The following is a 20,560-nucleotide window of genomic DNA, read 5'->3' on the forward strand; positions in this document are numbered from 1 at the left end:
TAAGCAACTGATTTTTTTTATATAATTCATTAATATGTTAAGGTTTAAACTAATCTGATTTGATGGTAAAGTGATAAAAATTATTATTATTATTATTATTTTAGTATTATTGATAAATTTTGTGGGGCCAAACGTCCTTGTGATTCTGTTATACTTTTCTTGTGGGGGAAGTTAGATCAACAAGTTGATGCCCCTACTCAATTCGACCTCATGTCTGTTATAAACACGCATTCTACAGTTTTCATGTGTGGTATTTTCAAACTTTTGAAACAACTTTTAGATCTCTTTTCTCATTCTTATCGTGTGCTCCTTCTCAAATCTAAACACACATCACACAACAATATCTTAATATTTTACAACCTCTACATTTTAAAATCTTCTATACTCTGTTATTCCACTTTTTTTTAAGAACCTTTGGTGTAGTTACAAAGTTTTTGTCGATTGTGAAAGTTTACAAATTAAGACTTTTCTGTAATATCGTTATGTTTTTCTGTCAATTTAAACTAGCTTCTAACTTATTTGGAGCTTCGAATTCCTAATTTGAGATAAGCTTTTTATTTTTAATTAAAAAAAAAAAAGCAATTTATATACACGGCCAATTTAGCTTTCTTTCATACAAATATCGAATAAAATTATATCACAATGATGTGGCTATATTTCATGACAGTATATCTAAATTAAATCCTAAAATAACCTATAAAAGTTTGTAAGTGTTCATGGAGGGGTTAAATGAAAAAATTGAGATGAATATGTTAATTTTAAATTACCTAAGAAATATAATTCATTTATTTTTATTTCCTTGTTCCTTGAGTGTACTTGTAGAGAATTTCTATAAACTTAGTTGTGTTGTTTTGAACTTTGATTGATCTTATGTAGTTTGACAATCTATGCTGGACATGGCAATTATGATTCACTTTATGTGTGACCATTGCAAATCACATTTTTGACACGTAAACATTGGCATTGATTTGTTGTTTGGTGTGACAGAAAGTTGCTTGAAATGAAAATGGATATCTCTATTTTTTCACGAGGGTTGATCTATGATTTATCCTATGTCTGTCCAATGAAAATGGAAGACAATAACTAGATGAGAAAACATGTTGAAGTTACTACTTAAAGTCAATACAATTTTTCGCTCATGTTGTTCCATTTGTCCCCTGCTTGACCATGATAGAATAGACGAACTTTCCCCTTGTGGTCATCATTGTTTTGTCACTATAACCTCTACCAATAACGTCTTTGTTGCATATAATTGTTTTTTCATTCATCTTAACCTGCAAAATCGTTGCTTGCAAATGGAAACCTCACTGCCTCTAGCCACTGATAGCTTCTCTTATGGTTGGTTATCAAACTGCAAACCCTTTGCAAATGACCTTCAGGAGTCATCTACCTGCAATTCCCCATTAATGGAAGAATGGAAAAGCTTCAATTTTGATATTTCCTTCACTCACTCCCCTTCTGTTCTTGCTCATGCTGATGAACTTTTCTCTAATGGCCTTATCAAGCCATTATTCGCTGACCCTTCCAAGTTAGACTCCTGCAAAACCATCCTAGCTTCCACACACCAATCCGAGCCTGTTTCTTCCTTTTCTTCTAGACTTGTTTCTCCAAGAACTGTGCAAATTCATCATGGTTTTCTCACAAGGTGGAAAACCTCCACATGTAGAACCTTGAGAAACCTTTCTAGGTATGTCAACCAACTATGCCACAGAGTTGGAAGCTCCAGGAAAAATACTAAAGTTGATGATTTTGACAAGGAAGAGTGGCTTGTTAATAGCTGGAGCAGTTCACACCAAGCATCTTCAAAATCAAACTCTATCAGTCCAATTGGTGCTTTGCATGATCATGAGAACTCAATCTATGAAGCAGTTCTCCACTGCAAAAGATCAATAGGTCTGTCTGCTCACACTTTTCCCTATTTTTCTTCTTCTTTTTTTAATTTTAGTGTATGATTTTTAACCTTGCGAATTAACTTCCTTCCAATTTTTCAGAAACATAATAAAGAGAAGATAATTGTAGAGCTTCCATGGGTGGTAGCTGATAAAGCATGTCTACTGGTTCTTTGCATCATTTCTCTCTTGTTCACACTCGGTGTTATTTTTCTTTGCATAAACAAGAAGAGGTGCCTTGTCAGATACCAACCGCAGGGTTTATAAATTCAAATTTCAGAAAATGTTGGATTGGATCCTACTGCTTCATGGTTTTGTACAGATATGATAGCACAAACTGCGTGTTGTATTCGTATATTTAACACAGATAACAGTGTTCTTCTTCTTCTTCTTCTCTCTCTTCATTGCTCTCTTTAACTGTCAATAAAACTTGGCTGGGAGGTTTTACTGCAAGGTCTTTCTGAGAACAAAGTTACTTCAGAGACCTTCAACACAGTAATTATAGCACATACGTATACTCTATGAGAAAAAAGGATATCCAAATTTGGAATATTGACAAGAGCATGTGATAGAAAATATATTTTTACTTCAGAAAGACCAAGTTGTGGATGAAGATTTTTATTAACATATATTTCATTATAAGTACGTGTGCAAGAGGATTATAAAACAATGAACTTTTAATTATAAATTAATATCAAATTATTTAAAATTTTAATTTTTAACTTATGTATAACCTATCTTAATTTCTTAAAATTTAAAACTTTTAACTTATATATAATGCCACCAAAAAGGGTGGTTCTGGGTGGCAGCAAGTTAATTATTCAGTAGGGTATTTGATTGTCTTGTTCAGAATTGTCACTTGTGGATATTTTTCCTTTACACACATTACAAACAACAACCACTACGCTACTTTGTCAATTCAAAAATTGGATCTTATTCTCCAGGTGTGAAATAGCAAGGGAATGTTTTTAATAGAAAGCAAAATCACCAGGTAGAACCTCCCTCCTCTAGACTCTGGACCATTTTAGCAAGCGACAAACCTATAAATTTTACTCAAAAACTCTGTTGCTGATGTGTGGAAACTTTGATTTACACTTAATATTTTTTTCCTCACACAACTACTTAATCATGATTATACTGGTTTAATCTTCTCAAAAATTAAGCAAGAACAAGAGTAATGTCAAAAAGAAATAAATTAAAATCATAACCCACATCATTCTAGTCTGAAATGGATTGGATTGTCATTTTTCACCTATGCATAAATAGTTAACATTAATTTTATTTAAATTTAAATTTGGGTATTTAAAAAAATGATTGATGTTAACTTTTCTGGAATTGTGGCCTAGCCTTATTGAATAAGCAAGAGATGATGTTGGAGAAAAATCCATAGTTGATGCAGTTTGATTCTTTGTTTTGTTTGTGAGAGTTGTTGGCTACTAATGTATGATGAATAGGTAGAAAGTGACTTTGATTTATCACTTTGCATCTCTCCAACTCCTTCAAAGGTTGGGTAGGGTGAGTGAGGACAATATGTCGCTGCATTCTATGCATATACTTGTGCTCACAGAGACTCTACCCATCCCACTCACTCCTATCCTTTCTTCAAATAATCTTTTTCTTTTTCCTCTTTCTCTCATTCAAAATTCACACCTCATTAAACAAATCTTTTAAAAAATTAAATCTTATTTAATTCGATGGCTAATTACATATTAAATATTCATTAAGCTTGATTTATTGTAAAATATTGTGACAACACGAGAAAAGATACGTTTCTCAATATGAATTTAACAGAAATTCACACAGAAAAGAAAAAAAAAAGATTATACTATAGGAGAATCAAATTTAATATACCATAAAAAATCTCAGTGATTCATGCCTTGATAGTCTAATTTACTTGATAAATTTTTATATATTTGATTTCAATTTAGTCTGGTATATATCTTTATAATTTAGTTCCTATAAATCGACACATGACATGTCGGATCTATTTTAAACTTTTTTTTTGAAAATTGAAATGCAATTTAAATTCTTTTAAAAGTAGAAATTAAATTGATGTAATCTCATCAAAATTAGGGGTGATAATGTAGACCAGTTTGACCTGTTTAGGCCCATCCTGCACTTGGTCTACAAAAATGCGGGTCACTTTTTTTCTTCTTAAGTTCTTATGATAAGGTTTTTAATGTTAACAAATTGGAAAATTGGGAAGTTTTAACAAGTTCACAATATTAAGGAAAAACTTTGGGGAGTTTGATGGTAAATTGATAATTCAACATTTTGATTATATTCATATTCGTACTTTGACATGCATGATGTATTCTTCAAATTTTAGCACATTAAAAAATACATAATACTTGTCTTTTTCACTCATACAAGAATTTGGAATGTTCATATAGAAGTCCAAAACGAAAGTAACCAATATATACAAATACAATTTTTTTTATGCAGGCCAGCTGACAAATCCCGTCAGGCCAAACCCACATTGTCACCCCTAATTAAAATGGGGATCATCCAAGTAATTAAGTCTTTTATCTTTTTGTTTATTTGTTCCTTTTTCATTATGCCTATAGGAATAAGATATAAATAATTTTTTGTTACACATAATAAATCTCTAATCAAGTTCTTTTATTAAATATTCAAGGAATTAATGTATAATAACATAACTTGCAATCTAACTATTGAGGAATCAATAATTAGTGATTTTTGTGAATACATTGGTATAGGAAGATGATAACTTATATGTACAGGTAATTGAGGGATACATGGGAGTTAGATTCAATGTAGTTAAATCATTATAATCTTATATATTGATCTCCCTCTAATTATATATTTGCTTTTAGTAACTTATGTTTTATTTTCTATATTGGCCCTACTTTCTCTCTCTTTTTCCCTCATTTTGTGTAAGGTTTTTTTATTATTATCTATTGTGAATCAAATCTAATGACAATGAACAACTAATCATTTTGTATTAGAATTAATGTAGAGGTTAGAAGAATGCATTTTTGTGCTAGTCCGGACTTGTGAAGTTGAATTTTGATTAACTTTTCAACGGAATCGTGAATTTTGAAATAACATATTAGCTTTAAGGGGAAATTAATAGATCTTATAAATATGATTTTTAGAAACTTTTCACAATAAGACGAGGGGATTAAACGGTGTGAGGATCATAATTTAATGATTGAAAATAGTTTTGAAAATATTTTTTTAGGATGCTTGTAAAGGATAGTCTATGATTAGTATTAGAGTAATAGAAGAGGCGATGTAATGCTTAGAAATTTATATTGGTTTACTCCAATATTGCACTACCTACATGCAATTTTCCTTTATCACATGTACATGTACCAATAATCCAAACTTGATTAGAAGCGTCATCATTATATTAAATCACTTTTTACTATCTCCTTTTCTTCCCCTTGGTGCAAGTGCTTTTTAAGATTAAGTCACTTCTAACTTTTTTTTTAGTATATTATTACTAACATTCCTAGCTACGATAAAAAGTTAGTTATAAAAATTAAGATAGACTTTTTAAGAGAGAATATAAGTTATGAACACTCCTTTTTGAGAGAATATACTTAATAAAAAGTGAAGGTTTTATAAATAAATCTCTCAAAAAGTCTATTAGACTGTCTATTTAAATTTAACACTTTGAAAGATTTTACAACATCACGTGCCCAAGAGGTTGATTTTTCACATAGGATCATTATTTTGGTTTACATATTAACCTTTTATTTTTAATATTTATTTAAGTTAGTGTCAATTAAGTGAATGCAAATTATAAAAAAAAAATACTAAAATAAATAAAGTTAACATTGACTTAATTTACGCTAAAATTATTATTTTTAGTATTTTATTTATTTGAGTTACTATCACTTAAGCATATGTTAACCACAAAAAACTAAAATAGATAGGGTGAAAATCAGCTTATGAGACACTAGCTTCATTTATTTTTTAATATTTATATTTATTTAAGTTATTATGTTAACACTAAGTTATATATTCTAAATTTATGTACATTCTTCACATTGAACATGGATCTTGAATTATTTTTAATCTAAAGGCCTAGATTTAAAGACAACAAATCTCCTCACTCATAGTTTTCTTCTTTCACTCTATATAAATATCATCACATTCATAAATTTTCTCACACTCATGTCTTTCATCCATACTCATCTCCTATATCCACACTTTTATCTTTCATCCACACACTTCTCCTCATCTCCTTCATCTACTTCTTCTACTCATCTCTTTCATCTATATTTTTCCCATCTCCTTCATACATATCATTCTCATCATCTCCTTCATTTATATAATCTTCTTTTTCCTTCATATTTATCTTCATCATTTACACTCATCTCCGTAATCCATTATAATTATTTATTTATTTAGTTTTATTTATATTATTTAAACATAGAGGTCCTGAACACATCCTTTTTGAAATTAGTATCATTAACGTCAATTAAGACAATACAAATTAAACTAATATTAAAAATAAATTTTATTTAGCATTGAATAATGTGGTGCTTAATTAAATAAATTTTAAAATAAAAATGTCTTAATGTCGACCAATCCAACCTAAACTATTTTAATTTAAAAATTAGTAATGAATTTAGCTAAGTCAACATTAACTAAAGTTTATCATCAAAAATCAACTGTAAAGAATTAGCATTCATGATTTTAGTGGTGCATAGTGTGTAATGCAAAGTGGACACTAATAATTATTTAGCATGACTTTTGATCGACACATGAGTACTAAATTTCTTATAGTAAAGTAAATTAGGAAAACTCAAAAAAAAGATTAACACTTCGTCTTTAAGTTTCATGTTACTTAACAAAGAAAATGGTAAAAACTACTTTAAAATATTTAATGGTAATAGTCAATTTAATAAAATAATTATTTATATAATTCATTCTTCCACTTGGTATAGACAACCTACATTTCGAAAGTACAGAAAAGAAGCACACTTGTAGCATTTGTATTATGCATGTAATCCTATTCATTCACGTGAAGTCCACGTGCAATTGTTAGCAAAGTTGTGGTCTACTATTCTTCTGCAAATAATTCTCTTCTACAAGCATGGACACCTCGGCTCGTGTAAGGTCACATTAGTTGGGACCCAAATAAGAAAGTATGCACATATGTGAGCCTTTCTCCTTTGATTTTTTAAATTATATAATTCAATTTTATTTTTTAAAAGTTTACTTATATATAATAATTTTTAAAATACAAATATTTCGTATAAAAAAATTTAAAACTTGCGTACTATATCTTGGTTCCGTGGCTGACTAATTCATGCAAGTCATGTCACTATTGTCTTGCCAAGTTGCGACAAACAATGGTTAGATGCTTATATGGCTTACACAATTAAACTACTCTAATACGACAAGCAGGTGTAAAAGAATGTTCTGGATTATAAGCTCCGTGATTGTCCTAGAATTTTCATAACATAATTTGTGTTTATATACTTTCATGCTCTTGTCGGCTCTATGCTTTCATTTTGGGTCATGTGTTTCAGCTTTTGTTGTGTCCACATCTTCTCTCTTTCCTCCTCTATTTTTTTCTTCACAGAAAGAAAATGAGGTAAGTGTATGGATATTAAAACTAATTGATAACCGAAGTAAGAAAAAAAATCTAATTCATGTTTTATATATATATACATATATATATATATATATATATAAGGTTTAGAATAAGAAATATGAAAAAGTTATGGGGGACTATCTCAATCTAATGAAAACATTCTTGGTTTCCTTTTAAGAACAGATATTACTTTTTTAAGATTTTACCTTATTTCTTCATGTATATTTAATAATCAAACTTTTTATGTATCCTTATTTAATAAAAAAATATTGTTGAAATGGAGGGTCATAAAATGGGTGAGACTAAGATTAAGGCTACAGCTAACACTAAGATGTAAGAGAGGGGAGAGAAAACTAATGAATTTTTTTTTCTGCCCTTCATTCATAACAAAAGCAACCCTAAATAAGGTTGCAATGAGCTAGGTGTGTCCCTGAATTACAAAAACATCTGTATGTTATTTTGGGCTTCCAAACCATAACTAACATAATTAAAACGTGATCACCAAAACTAACTTAAATGAAATCCTTCATCTAGTGAGGTTTCTTATGCTCTCTTGTGGGCCTTGTGGTGGTATTGGGTCGTGTTGTATCATTGCCTACCCTTGAAGATTGCACTTTGTCCTCAAAGTGGGGAATGGAGGGAGTTTGGGCCGGGATGGGTGGCGTTGAAGAAGTGGGTATTAGGCTAGGGTTTAGTGTGTGGGGTTGGTCAATGTTCTGGATGGTTGTGGGGTTGTGTGGCTCGAGGAGGTTAGGTGGGGAATTAAATTGGGGAACCGTTGGAGTGGGTTGAGGTGGCATGTGTTTATTGGAGAGTGTGGGAGGTGAAGTTAATGTGGTAGGTGGGAAAGTAGATAATGGGTTTTGAATGTTTTGGAGGTTTGTAGAAGGGGGAAACTCGAGGGGGTTAGGTGAGCTAAAGTGGGGGACAGTTGGATGGGGATGAGGTGGCACATTTTCAGTTGAAGGTGTGGGCGGTGGAATTAAAGTTGTAGATGGGGAATGGATTCGCACATCTAAAGGGTTAGATACGGGTGAGTTAAGGGGAGGGTTTTCAAAAGTGGAACGTGAGATTGGGGTTGCGCAGGGAGGGTTCCCTCTAAAGGGTCTTAACATCGAAACATAAACATCGGGTGGACGCGTGAGGTAGGAGGGAGGCAAAGCTCATATGCGACCATGCCTATGCGACGAAGGATTTGGTAAGGACCTAAGTAGCAGGGTGCGAGTTTGGCGTAAGATCGATGATGGTCCGAATGTTGACGATAAGGTTGGAGGCGAACCCAGACCCAGTCATGGACCTCGAAACTTCTGTCAAAGCGGTAACGGTTGGCTTGATTGGACATACATTGACGAGTGCGTCGAGGGTTATTTTTGAGGTTGTGAAGGACAAGCGTATGTTGGTGAAGGAGGTCTGAAATGGTGGTGCCAACGCGTTGTGTATGTAGCATGTCGAGGGTCGTGGGTGGAGGTCGGCCATATAGTGCTTGGAAGGGCGAGGTGCCAATGGCGGAGCGGTAAGATATGTTGTACCACAGTTCTTCCAGATGTAGGTATTGGTACCAACTGTGCGGGTACTCACTAGTGAAGCATCGCAGGTAAGCTTCTAAGCCTCTATTCAACACTTCTGTTTGACCGTCGATTTGGGGGTGATATGAGGAACTGAACTTGAGAGTTGTTCCCTGTGCTTTACACAGGGTGCACCAGAATGTGCTGACAAAGAATGGGTCTCGATCAGAGACGATGGACTTGGGAATTCCATGAAGGCAGAAAATCTCAATGGAGAACTGACGGGCCAGATTTGGGGCAGTGAAACTTGTGCGCAAGGCAATGAGATGTGCGTACTTGGTTAAGCGGTCACATATAACCTAAATAATAGTGTGGCCTGCAGATGTTGGTAAGTGTGTGATAAAGTCCATGGAGAGGTCTTCCCAAACCTGAGCAGGGGTGGGTAGAGGTTGAATTAATCCTTGTGGTTTGTGTGGCAGGTATTTGTTGCTTTGGCAAATGGAGCATTGTTGAATGAAGGTTTTGACATCCCGAGTCGACCCAGGCCAGTAAAACGAAGCTGCAAGTCTAGAAAGGGTGGGTTTGAGTCCTGAGTGACCCACCGTAGGTGATGCGTGAAGTTCATAAAGGATGCGTTGTCGAAAATCTTGTGTAGTTGGGAGGAATATGTGATTTCAAAAAAATAAGATCCCTTGTCGTGTTGAGAATAGACTAGGTAATTGGTGGTCTTTGGTGCAGGATTGAATGAGGGCCTTCTCTTCAAAGGTGGAATAAAAGTGTTGAATTTCTTGAAGGAGGTCTGGAACGGGAGAGGATATGGCTAGTAGTAGTGAAGGGTTGGGGGTCTCTTGGCAGGATAGTGCATCTGCAACAATATTTTGTTTCCCAGGTTTGTATAAGATTTCAAAATCATAACCTTGTAGTTTAGTTGTCCATTTTTGTTGTTCTGGTGTTTGAATGGTCTGGGAAAGGAGTGTGTTTAAGCTTTTCTTACCTGTGAAAATTTTGAAATGGTTGTCCAACAAGTACTAACGTCATTTCTTGACTGATTCTATGATTGCATACATTTCTCGTACATACACTGATGTGACACGGAGATGGGGGCACATCTTTTTGCTGAAGAAGCCGAGGAGGTGGTCATTTTGATTGAGGACAGCGTCAATGGCAACAGTTGATGTATCGATTTCGAGGGTGAATGGTTCAATGAAGTTGGGAAGATGTAGTGTAGGTAATTCTGACATATGCAGTTTGAGTTGTGTAAAAGCTTGTTGGGCTGGTGAAGGCCATGTAAACTTGTGATCATGTAATAAATTCGTGAGAGGAGCGGCAAGTGTGGCGTAATGGCGCACAAACTTTTGATAAAAACTGGTGAGGTCGAGGAAACCACGTAACTCCATGTGTGATCGTGGTGTGGGCCAATCATTGATGGCCTTCACTTTGTCTGGATCAGGGCCCACTCTGTCAGATGAGATGAGGTGGCCCAAGTAACTCACTTGTGTGGTAGCAAAACTGCACTTAGATAACTTTGCAAAAAAATGTTTAGTTGCCAATAGGTCTAAAATAACATGTAAATATTGAAAATGGTCTGCCAAAGTGGGACTGTAGATTAGAATGTCATAAAAAAAACAAGAACAAACCACCTTAGATGTGGTCTTAGGAGTTCGTTCATGGCTACTTGGAAGGTAGAGGGGGCGTTGGACAGCCCAAATGGCATAACTATGAATTCACAATGGCCATTTGTAGTGCGAAAGGCTGTCTTGTGAGTGTCTTCGGGAATGACTTTGATTTGATGGTAGCCTGAATAAAGGTCAATCTTAGTAAAAACTATAGCTGAACCTAATTCATCGAGCAATTCATCAATGGTGGGAATAGGAAAATGGTCACGAATAGTGACAGCATTAAGGGCTCTGTAGTCCACACAAAATCTCCATATGTCATCTTTTTTGCAGACTAAAAGTTCTGAGGAGGAAAAAGGGCTGGTACTTGGTTTGATGAAACCTTGTTCAAGCATTTCTGAGATTAATTTGGAAATGGTATCCTTTTGGGAGTGAGGGTAGCGATATGGTTTGACATTAATTGGAGGGGTGTTGGGCAGAGAAGGGATACGATGATCGTGAGGTCTGGATGGGGGTGGGCCATGGGGTGGTTGGAAGATGGCTTGGTGTTTTAAGAGGGTGGCTTGTATTTGGTAAGGTAGGTCATATAAAGGGGAAGACTGGGTTTGTAGGCTTATATGTAATAGGAGTGGTGAAGTGAAGGGAGGTTCCATAGATAATAGGTGGATGGAGGCCACGTCATGGGTGGAGAGCAATTGGCAAAATTGGTGATAACTAGTTGGGGTGGCTAAGGTTGTGGTGGTGGCTTGGAGCGTAATGTGTTGGTTGTGGTGAGTGAAAGCGATGCTTGGGAAGGAAAAATCAATTGTGATGGGTCCCAAGGTGCGTAACCATTCAATGCCTAAGACAACATCTGCTCCTTCAATGGGGAAGAGGTAAAAGGGGATGCAAAAGGTAGAGTCCTAGAGGGAGATATTCACTGAAGGCAAAGACCTTGACAGTTAATGAAAGCATTGTTGCCTACCATCACTGAAAAGGGAGGGGTAGGTTTAATTGGTAGGTGGAGGTGATTGGCAATTCGAGTTTGCAAGATATTATGGGAACTACCAGAGTCAATAAGGACTGTGATAGGGAGGTTATGAATTTTAGGGTTTGAGGGGATGGAGTTCTGTGAGGGCTTGAGTGGAGAGATGAAAATGGACAAGGTCATGGGTGTCGGGTAATGTGGGTGAGTCAATGGGTGGATCTGGGTCAGGTGGAGTGCCAGGATCATCCAAAAGTAATAAGAATCTAGAGGTAGAGCATTTGTGGCCAGGGATGAACTTTTCATCACAATTGTAGCAGAGCCCTTAGGCTCGACGTTCTTGTAATTGTGTTGGTGTGAGACGTTTAATAGGAAGGGAAGATGGTGTGCAGTTGGTTGGGGTTGTTCGATTAGGTGTCGAGGTGGAAGGGTTAAAGGGGTTTGTATGAGAGGTTGGGCGGAAGGGTTTAGGTTTAGCGTCACAAAGTTTATCCTCAGTGACTTTGGCCAGGCCAATGGCTTGAGAGATGGTGAGTTCTCGTCGAATTTCGGGTTGAAGGCCTGAAAGGAAGCAGTTGAGTATGGTGTTTGGAGATAGGCCAATAACACAGTTACAAATTTTTTTCAAAGCGAGTTTGATATTCAGTTATAGTGATGTGTTGTTGTAGCTTAAAAAGTTTGGCTTTATGGTTAGTGTAAGAAGAAGGGCCAAAACGGAGTTCAAGGGAACGGGTGAATGAGGGCCAATATGTGAGGAGGTTGTTTTAGTGCATCCATTTAAACCAGCTAAGGGTTGGTCCTTTCATATGAAAAGCTACCATGGATAAACGGTGTTCGGGAGGTATTTGGTAGAAGACAAAATATTGTTCAGCTTGGAATAACCAATTTAGGGGTTCACGGCCTTCAAAAAAATCGAGTTGGAGGTTAGGTGGTCTAATAAGTGGTGGTAGGGGGTAGAAAGAGAATGGTGAAGAGGTTGTGTTGTCATGGTCGTGGAGTAGTGTGCTTGGCCATGGAATAGGGGGAAATATAAGGAATGGAGGAGGAAGATGAGCCAGAAGGGGTTAAGGATGATACCTGCTCAAGAAGGGCCGAGAGGGAGGACTGTAGGGATTCCTGTTTGGCTTCTATGGCATCTTGACGTTGCTCTTGGGACTCCATATGAATTTGGATGGCAGAAAGGCGGTCTTGAATGGCATGAAGAATGTCTTCTATTTCTTTAGATTGGGGTTTGAGAGGCATTGAGAAAGCATGAAAGCACCAATGTTAGGTTATGGCTACAGCTAACACTAAGATGTAAGAGAGAGGGGAGAGAAAACTAATGAAAATGCTTTTTTCTGCCTTTCATTCATAACAAAAGCAACCCTAAATAAGGTTGCAATGGGCAGATGTATCCCTAGATTACAAAAACATTTGTATGTTATTTTGGGCTTCCAAACCATAATTAACATAATTGAAACGTGATCACCAAAACTAACTTAAATGAAATCCTTCATCCAGTGAGGTTTCTTATGCTCTATTGTGGGCCTTGTGGTGGTATTGGGCCGTGTTATATCAAAAACCCTACCACCATGAGTGTTGTTGTTGGTGACTGTGATTTTAGTGTGGTGGTGGAGTGGGGGTGGTGGTGGTTACAGGGAATGATTGTATTGGTAGTTGTAGAGTGATTGTGGTGGTGGTGGTAATTGTTTTAATATGGTGATGGTGGTTGTGGGTTTAGTTTGGTTGTGGTAGTGATTTTAGTGTGGTTGTGGTGTTAGTGGTGGTTTTAGTTTGGTGGTGGTGGTGACGGTGGTGAAGGGTCATAAAATGAAAAATGAGACTAAATTGAATAAATTTAATTAAAATATGAATTTATTTGAACAAAATACAACTAGTAATAATGTAATTGACACATTATATGAACAGTGTCGGCCGGACACTTTATCATTATCAATTTAAACAATGTCAACGAAAAGAACAAAATTGAACCTAATTTAGTAAATTAAAAAACAAATTTAACACTTAAAAATAAAGAACCAAATTAAAAAAACTAGATCAAAATAATATTTAAACATCAAGTTAACGAATATCATAGGAGAAAAAATAACGTGTAAGCATGACCAAATCACTCAGCCACGTGGTTATTATATATAGCCCAGTAGTGTACTGATAGTATTAATTTCTGTAATGTGTACTGGTATCAAATTGATTGGATTGAGATTGTTGTATATTTGGCGTAATTATAGTAAATATACAGCTAATCTAAAATATATGAAAACAAATACCTCTGGAAGTTACCCTTATACCCATATCTAATTTTTCGACATCTGCCCAATTTTTTGGTTTTTTTGTCATTCTCCTCTTTTAACTTTTTTAACCTTTCCGCTTCTCTTCCCGCCCATCCTTTAAGTTTTGTGGTTTACGAGGTGGCTTTTGAATTTTAAAGTTCTTTCGTATTCTCTCTCTCCTACACAGTCTTTCGTCTTCTCTCCCCCTAAATACCCTTTCTGCTCCTCCTCCATCCTAAACACCCTCCTCCATTTTTCGACTCCAAGAAAAGAAACGATTTAGTTGTTTTGGTTGATGTATGTTGCTTTCATCGTGTCGGATGACGACAGGGACGAGCTCGGGCTCTGGTGATGGCGCTGGCTCCAAGTTTTCAGGTAAAAGGGTATGTTTTTCTTTTTCTTTTGTTAGTACCATTTGTGTGTTCTAGAGTTTTCTAATTTTTTTTTGGTTCGATCCAGTACCCTACTTGCTCTGATATCATTTTCTTTTCTTCGTTTGTGTGTCCGAGTTTTTGGTTTGTTCGTATAGCTCGGTTTCTCTAAGATGATTTTTTTTCTTCCCTTTTGTTCGATCCTGTTATTATTTTTTCTGACATTATTTTAGATTTCGTGTTTGTGTTTTTCAGTTCATTGTTTGTTGTTTACTGTTATTATGTTTTGGACGTGTTTAACGCTTTTCTTTTTACTTGGTATATGGTAATGTTTTATTTGTCTGTGTTTTTGTTTCCCCAGTTACATGAGGTGTGACCTTTCTTTGCTTCATTTTGGAGTCTGATTTTTTGTTTTTTGTTTTGTATACTTTTCCTATTGTGTACATGCATTTTATTTGGTGTCTGCTTTTTCTAAGGTTGGGACATTGATGTTACACGATTGTTGTATATCAGGTATTTTTCTATCCTTCTTCTTATATTATATTGTTATATATTTTGTGTTCTGACCTTTAATTCTTCTTTATAAAAAAGTGTTTTTCTTTTGTATTTTCAAGGTCACTGTATCAGAAGTACACCAAGGAAATGATGAATGGTTGGTTTTCCCCTCTTTCTTCTTCTTCTCCTTCATATCTTCACATTTCTTTGATGGGTTTCCTTCCTCTCCAGATCTTCATCGCATGGAGGGCGAAAATGAGCTTAGAAATTTGTCTAGGTTTTTGTTTAATTTTTTTTTTTTGTGTTTCTTTTTGTATATCATAGTTTACGTTTGTCTGGAGTAAAAAATGAAGAATTTTGAGATCTTGCAAAAGTGTTTTTCATTATCAAAATGCCTTCTACCACCATAATGACTAATGCTTATGACTTATATATTGAATTTGTTTTGTTTTTTGGTTTTTGCATTGTAGTTAGTGTTAATCTGATTTTTTTACCTATTGTATGAATACCTATTGACGTTCCATTCTTTGTGATGAAAAGTAGGGACAATACCATTTTGTAATTGAAGAGATCGAAATTTCCTGTTAGGAAGAAGATCATGACTTACAAAGCAATAAAAAGGTGTAATTTTTTTTCTTCTTGTCCCATGCCCTATTTTAATTGGTCCTGAATTTATTATTGTTTCTCTTCCTCTGTTCATTAAATGCTGTGTTGGTTAAATATGTGATTTGAATCTGTTTCCAAATAAGAGGTAATATAGAAACAATTGCTCTTTGTTATATTGTTCAGAGGTTTCAAAATTAGATGCTTTAATCTTTGATAAAGATTCTTTTTGGCACCGCCTTTAACTTGAATTGGGAATTGGGTTGGTTTATTATTTGTGTCAGAGCTTTTGAGGGAGAACAAAAGGATGCTGGACAAGTCCATTAGAGAAATAGAAAGGGAAAGACAAGGCTTGCAGAATCAAGAAAAGAAATTGATTGTCGAGATTAAGAAGAATGCCAAACAAGGACAGATGGTACCATTTATTAATTCTGTGTTTCATTGGTATTTTGCATTCTTATGTTGTTTTTGTCTGAGGAGAAGTTTGTAGCTTTTAAGGATTGTGATTTAGTGTACTGGGGTGGGTGGTGTCTAGGGTTGAGTTTACTTGATTAGGTATATAATGCGATAGATTTTGGTTATTGTTCAGAATAAAAACAGTTTTTTGGGTTGGCTTGAATTTGGTAGGGGGCAGTGAGAGTGATGGCCAAGGATCTCATCAGGACTCGCCATCAGATTGAAAAGTTTTACAAGCTCAAATCGCAACTTCAGGTTGTTTCTTTGAGAATTCAGGTTTGTTTTTGTGCATTTTCATTGCTAAATTGCGGAACTTGAAAGTTTCTTCTTGCTCAATCTGCTTTACTGGAAACTAGCAGATAAGTTAAAGTTGTATGTATGTTTAGCATTGTCTTAACTTGCACATTCTGAGCTTCACGGGAAATAATAATAAACAAATGTTAAGTTGTTATGTTGCAGCAACTTTTATAATTTGAGTTGTCAAGTAATGAATTGATGTTGTTATGGCAATAATTTGTTTTGGAGGATTCCCAAAATTCACAATGTAGATGGTCTGGTGATGCACAAGGCCACGGTGGATTCATGGTCGTGTATGTAGCTACCGTGTTTTATGTCTTTCAGTTTAATTTAATTCAACTTACCTTACCCTAGGGTATGTTTTGAATCTGGAAGACAAGTTCTGTGTGGGGTGTGTACTGAATGTTATTGCACTTTCTTTTCTCTCTCAGCTAATTTTTTCGTGCTAACCCTAGATAAGACTTTATACTAAAAGATGATTTATTCATAACTTTGGATTAAGATGGATACCAACCCACTTAGTCTAGCCTAATCCAGTTAACAGTTCCTTGTATTGACTCTCTGGGTGGGCTATACTTGACAATTAGAAGCTGAGGAGGTCAAGCAACCTTCTCCAACTCATTAGGTCATGCTTCCAACTACTTATCAGAACTGAATCACAAACCAAAATAGTTTTGGCTTCATCTACTTTTACGCCAGCGATCAAATACTAATCAATTTCAGACACTAAAATCGATTATATTCTGTATGAGTGATTTTATTATTTAGTGTTTAAAAAGGACTCTGATATCAATTTCAGACGCTAAAATCCACTCAAGCAATGGGGGAGGCCATGAAAGGAGTTACTAAAGCAATGGGTCAAATGAATAGGCAGATGAATTTACCTTCGTTACAGAAGATAATGCAATAGTTTGAAAGGCAGAATGAGAAGATGGAACTGGTTTCTGAGGTAATGGGAGATGCAATTGACGATGCTTTGGAAGGTGATGAAGAGGAGGAAGAGACAGAAGATCTTGTGAATCAGGTTCTTGATGAGATCGGAATTGATATCAACTCTGAGGTAAGTAGTTATCAGAAAATAGCTAATTATAGATGAGCAGGTTAATGACAATGATGATATATATTTCATTTGTCCTACTTGCAACTTTTGAATGCACCTGCATCAACCTTTGTCACTGCACCAGCGGCAAATAACAGGGTTGCTCAAGCTGAATCAACAGGCCATGAAGACAGTGGAATAGATGACGATCTACAGGCTAGGTTAAATAACCTGAGAAAAATGTGAAGAGTCCAAGGGGAAGGTCTTCACAGAACCATTGAAAATAATGATTGTATATGAAATTAGGATGTGTTTTATTCTGATTTTACCATCATGTCTGAAGCTAACATATATATGTAAAGAGTAAAGAGTAATATCACAAGTTGAATTTCATGAATACATACACAAGTTTCAAATTATGGTTTTGAACGTTATCCATTAGTGGGGGTTGTAATGATTCAGGAGTTGACAATGACCATGATCATGTGATCATTTTCTTCCAAAGACATTCTACTGTTTAGGGAACTCACTTTATCAATCTGAGGTATCCTGATCCTATTGTTTGGGTGAGACACACAACACCGTTTCAATTTTTACCTATTGTTTTTGAATTTTTGAACCTTTGAATCTTATGTTCTAGAGGAGAATACCGATGAAGATGATTCAAAATTTGAGAATATGGATAATTATTTCCTCCAATAGCTAAAATTAATGGATATATTGTTTGAGTATTCCCAATACTTGTACTTGATGGTTGGTGAACCTCTGTGATGAATGACATCAAAGGATTTGTTCATTAGCTCATGTTTCTTTGATGTAACAAAAAGTACTGCTCTCTATTTTCATGTTATTAATTAAATATGAAATTGTTATTAATTCAATTTTTGTATATTTTTAGGATTTAGGGTTTAGGATTTAGGATTCCAAATGAAACAAATTTCCAATACAATGATAACAAAGATGATGCAATGTTGATACAGGGTTTAGGGTCATGTAATCCAACAACACAACTTACTATTATCCCTTCGAGCTCATATTTTTGATACTTCTCAATCACAAATCCAATACATCAAATTTCTTTCTAATAGATAAGTAAAATAATATAGAAACTAATAAAATAAAACATTATTTATTTTTATTATTATATAACTGGAAGTAAAATATACCATACACTAATATAACATAAACTAATATCATACGTTGTTAATAAATATATTTTTCTATCTGCACCGTTTTTACGAAAATTAATATATCATTAAGTTTTGCAATGATTTTTTATCTGCGCAATAGCAACATTATTATTATTATTACTATTATTATTATTATTATTATTATTATTAGTAATGTTAGTATTATTATCTTTGATTTTATATATATTCTAATATCTCTGTATATGTTTGTCGATATCTACGTGTGTTTTTGTTTATAAATTTTAACATTAATTTCATGTTATTTTTATTTTCTACGGGACCATATTTCGATTATGTGCATATATTTGAATTAATATAAGCAACAGTAGTAGTAACATTATTATTATTGAGTTATTATTATTATTATTAGTAGTAATGTTAGTACTATTATCTTTGATTTTATATATCAATATATTTTAGTATCTTTGTATGTGTTTGTCGATATCTATATGTGTTTTTATTTATAAATTTTAACATTAATTTCATATTATTTTTATTTTCTACGGGACCATATTTCGATTATGTGCATATTTTCTACATGAAGATCATATTATTATTTAAATTATAATATGAGCAGTAGTAGTAGTAACATAATTATTATTGAGATTATTCTTATTATTATTAGTAGTAATGTTAGTACTATTATCTTTGATTTTATATATCAGTATATTTAATATTTATATGTGTTTGTCAATATCTACATGTGTTTCTATTTATAAATTTTAACATTAATTTCATGTTATTTTTATTTTCTACACGATCATATCCGTGCGTACACATTTTATTTTAATATAACATACAAGCATCTATACATTTACATGCGTTTCTACTTAAAAATTTTAACATCAATTTCATGTTGTATTTATTTTGTACGAGACCATATTATACACTATGCTTGCATTTTACCTTAAGAACAACATGTGTATATGAATTTCATTTTAATATAATATACATGTATTTATTTTTACGTGTTTTTATTTAAAAATTTTAACATCAATTTCATATTGTATTTATTTTGTACGGGACATTATTACACAATATACCTACATTTTATTTTAACCACGACCGTACATATACATTTTATTTTAATATAGTATATAACTCAAAAGTATTATTTAAATTTTAATCATGTAACTTTATTAAGCATTACTAATTAATTATCAATTTATAATTTAAAATAAACAAAATCATATAATTATTATCTTTTAATTTTATTATTATATTATTATTATTAATATAACAATAATTATATAAATTATATAATAATAAAATATAATTATATAAATAAATAATTCATTCAAATATAATAATTATTATATTAATTTTTTTATTCAAATAAAAAAAAAACAAAAAAAAAAACGACCCGTGCGTAGGCACGGGTCTCATACTAGTTATATTAAATGTTGATAAATAAATTATGTGTGTGCTTATCTTCTTCAGTTGGAAGATTTTTATTAGGCTGAGGTTCAAAAGATTAGCCATGTCGGTAAACGAGTTAATCTAATAGAAACTCAATAATAGATGACATAAGAGTTGTATTGAATTTAATTACCATCGATTTTAAATGATTTTAATATCATTTTAATAAGTAAGTTTGTACATGATTTAATTTTATAAAATTAATTTATAAAATAAAATTATATTTTACTTGTATACAGTGTTTTATTATAAGTTGACAAAGATCTCTAACATTCTAAAAAAACTTCTGGACATAGTCTTTAATAATTAAAAATATTTTTATTTTAAAACTATTTTTATTTATTAAAACTGTCTTTTATTTTCAAATATTGTGAATAGAGAAGGTTGATTTTGATTTTTAGAATAAGAATTCCTAAAATCTTAAGATGGAAAAAGAAGATGAAATTAACTATTAGATTTTCGATATAAATGCAACTCAATGCTCTTTCCCTACTATTAAGTCACATCCTTTCTAAAAGGAGATGTAGAGAGCTATGCTGATTTTTTTTTTTAAATATAATTAATCAAACATTAGATGTGGAATAGTGTACAAACATATAAATGAACATAATTTCATGATTTCAAATTAGAAAATGTATGGTAATTATAGACAAAAACTAATTTAAAGCACTTACTTTTTTTTATTTCACTATTTAACTACAGACATTATATCGATCCTTTTCCTTTCCTCTTACGAAAAAAAAAAAAGTAAAAAAGAAAAACATGAGCAACACATTTTTTTTTTTTCATTTCAGAGAGAAATTTACTAAAGTAATAGATTTATTGAAAGAAGATCTAAAAATGGGTCACTAATTTTACTCGTATAATGTTA

At 33.4% G+C, this 20,560-nt stretch overlaps 1 protein-coding gene and 2 pseudogenes across 2 annotated transcripts; 2 read left to right on the forward strand and 1 right to left on the reverse strand.

Moving 5' to 3' along the window:
* The first annotated feature begins 1,082 nt into the window (after positions 1 to 1,082).
* LOC114179215 (putative membrane-associated kinase regulator 6) lies at positions 1,083 to 2,279 on the forward strand. The gene is made up of 2 exons (XM_028065474.2): positions 1,083 to 1,893; positions 1,992 to 2,279. Exons 1-2 carry the CDS (start codon positions 1,098 to 1,100, stop codon positions 1,997 to 1,999), a joined length of 804 nt encoding a protein of 267 aa, XP_027921275.1. The 5' UTR covers positions 1,083 to 1,097; the 3' UTR covers positions 2,000 to 2,279.
* A 7,724-nt stretch (positions 2,280 to 10,003) lies between these two features.
* On the reverse strand, positions 10,004 to 12,791 carry LOC146887829 (uncharacterized; annotated as a pseudogene).
* Positions 12,792 to 13,899: 1,108 nt separating this feature from the next.
* Positions 13,900 to 17,659, forward strand: LOC114176480 (vacuolar protein sorting-associated protein 2 homolog 1-like; annotated as a pseudogene). Its single transcript, XR_014994026.1, has 6 exons — positions 13,900 to 14,703; positions 14,782 to 14,842; positions 15,226 to 15,306; positions 15,573 to 15,703; positions 15,916 to 16,020; positions 16,841 to 17,659. The product of XR_014994026.1 is annotated as a vacuolar protein sorting-associated protein 2 homolog 1-like (transcript).
* The last annotated feature ends 2,901 nt before the right edge of the window (positions 17,660 to 20,560 follow it).

Source organism: Vigna unguiculata, chromosome 3 (assembly GCF_037176805.1).
Source record: "Vigna unguiculata cultivar grain cowpea cultivar isolate G323 ecotype 2 chromosome 3, ASM3717680v1, whole genome shotgun sequence".
Lineage (NCBI taxonomy): Eukaryota > Viridiplantae > Streptophyta > Magnoliopsida > Fabales > Fabaceae > Vigna > Vigna unguiculata.

Bases quoted from the DNA above. Each gene is read 5' to 3' on its own strand.
- LOC114179215 (XM_028065474.2), top strand. From the start codon at position 1,098: ATGTTGAAGTTACTACTTAAAGTCAATACAATTTTTCGCTCATGTTGT.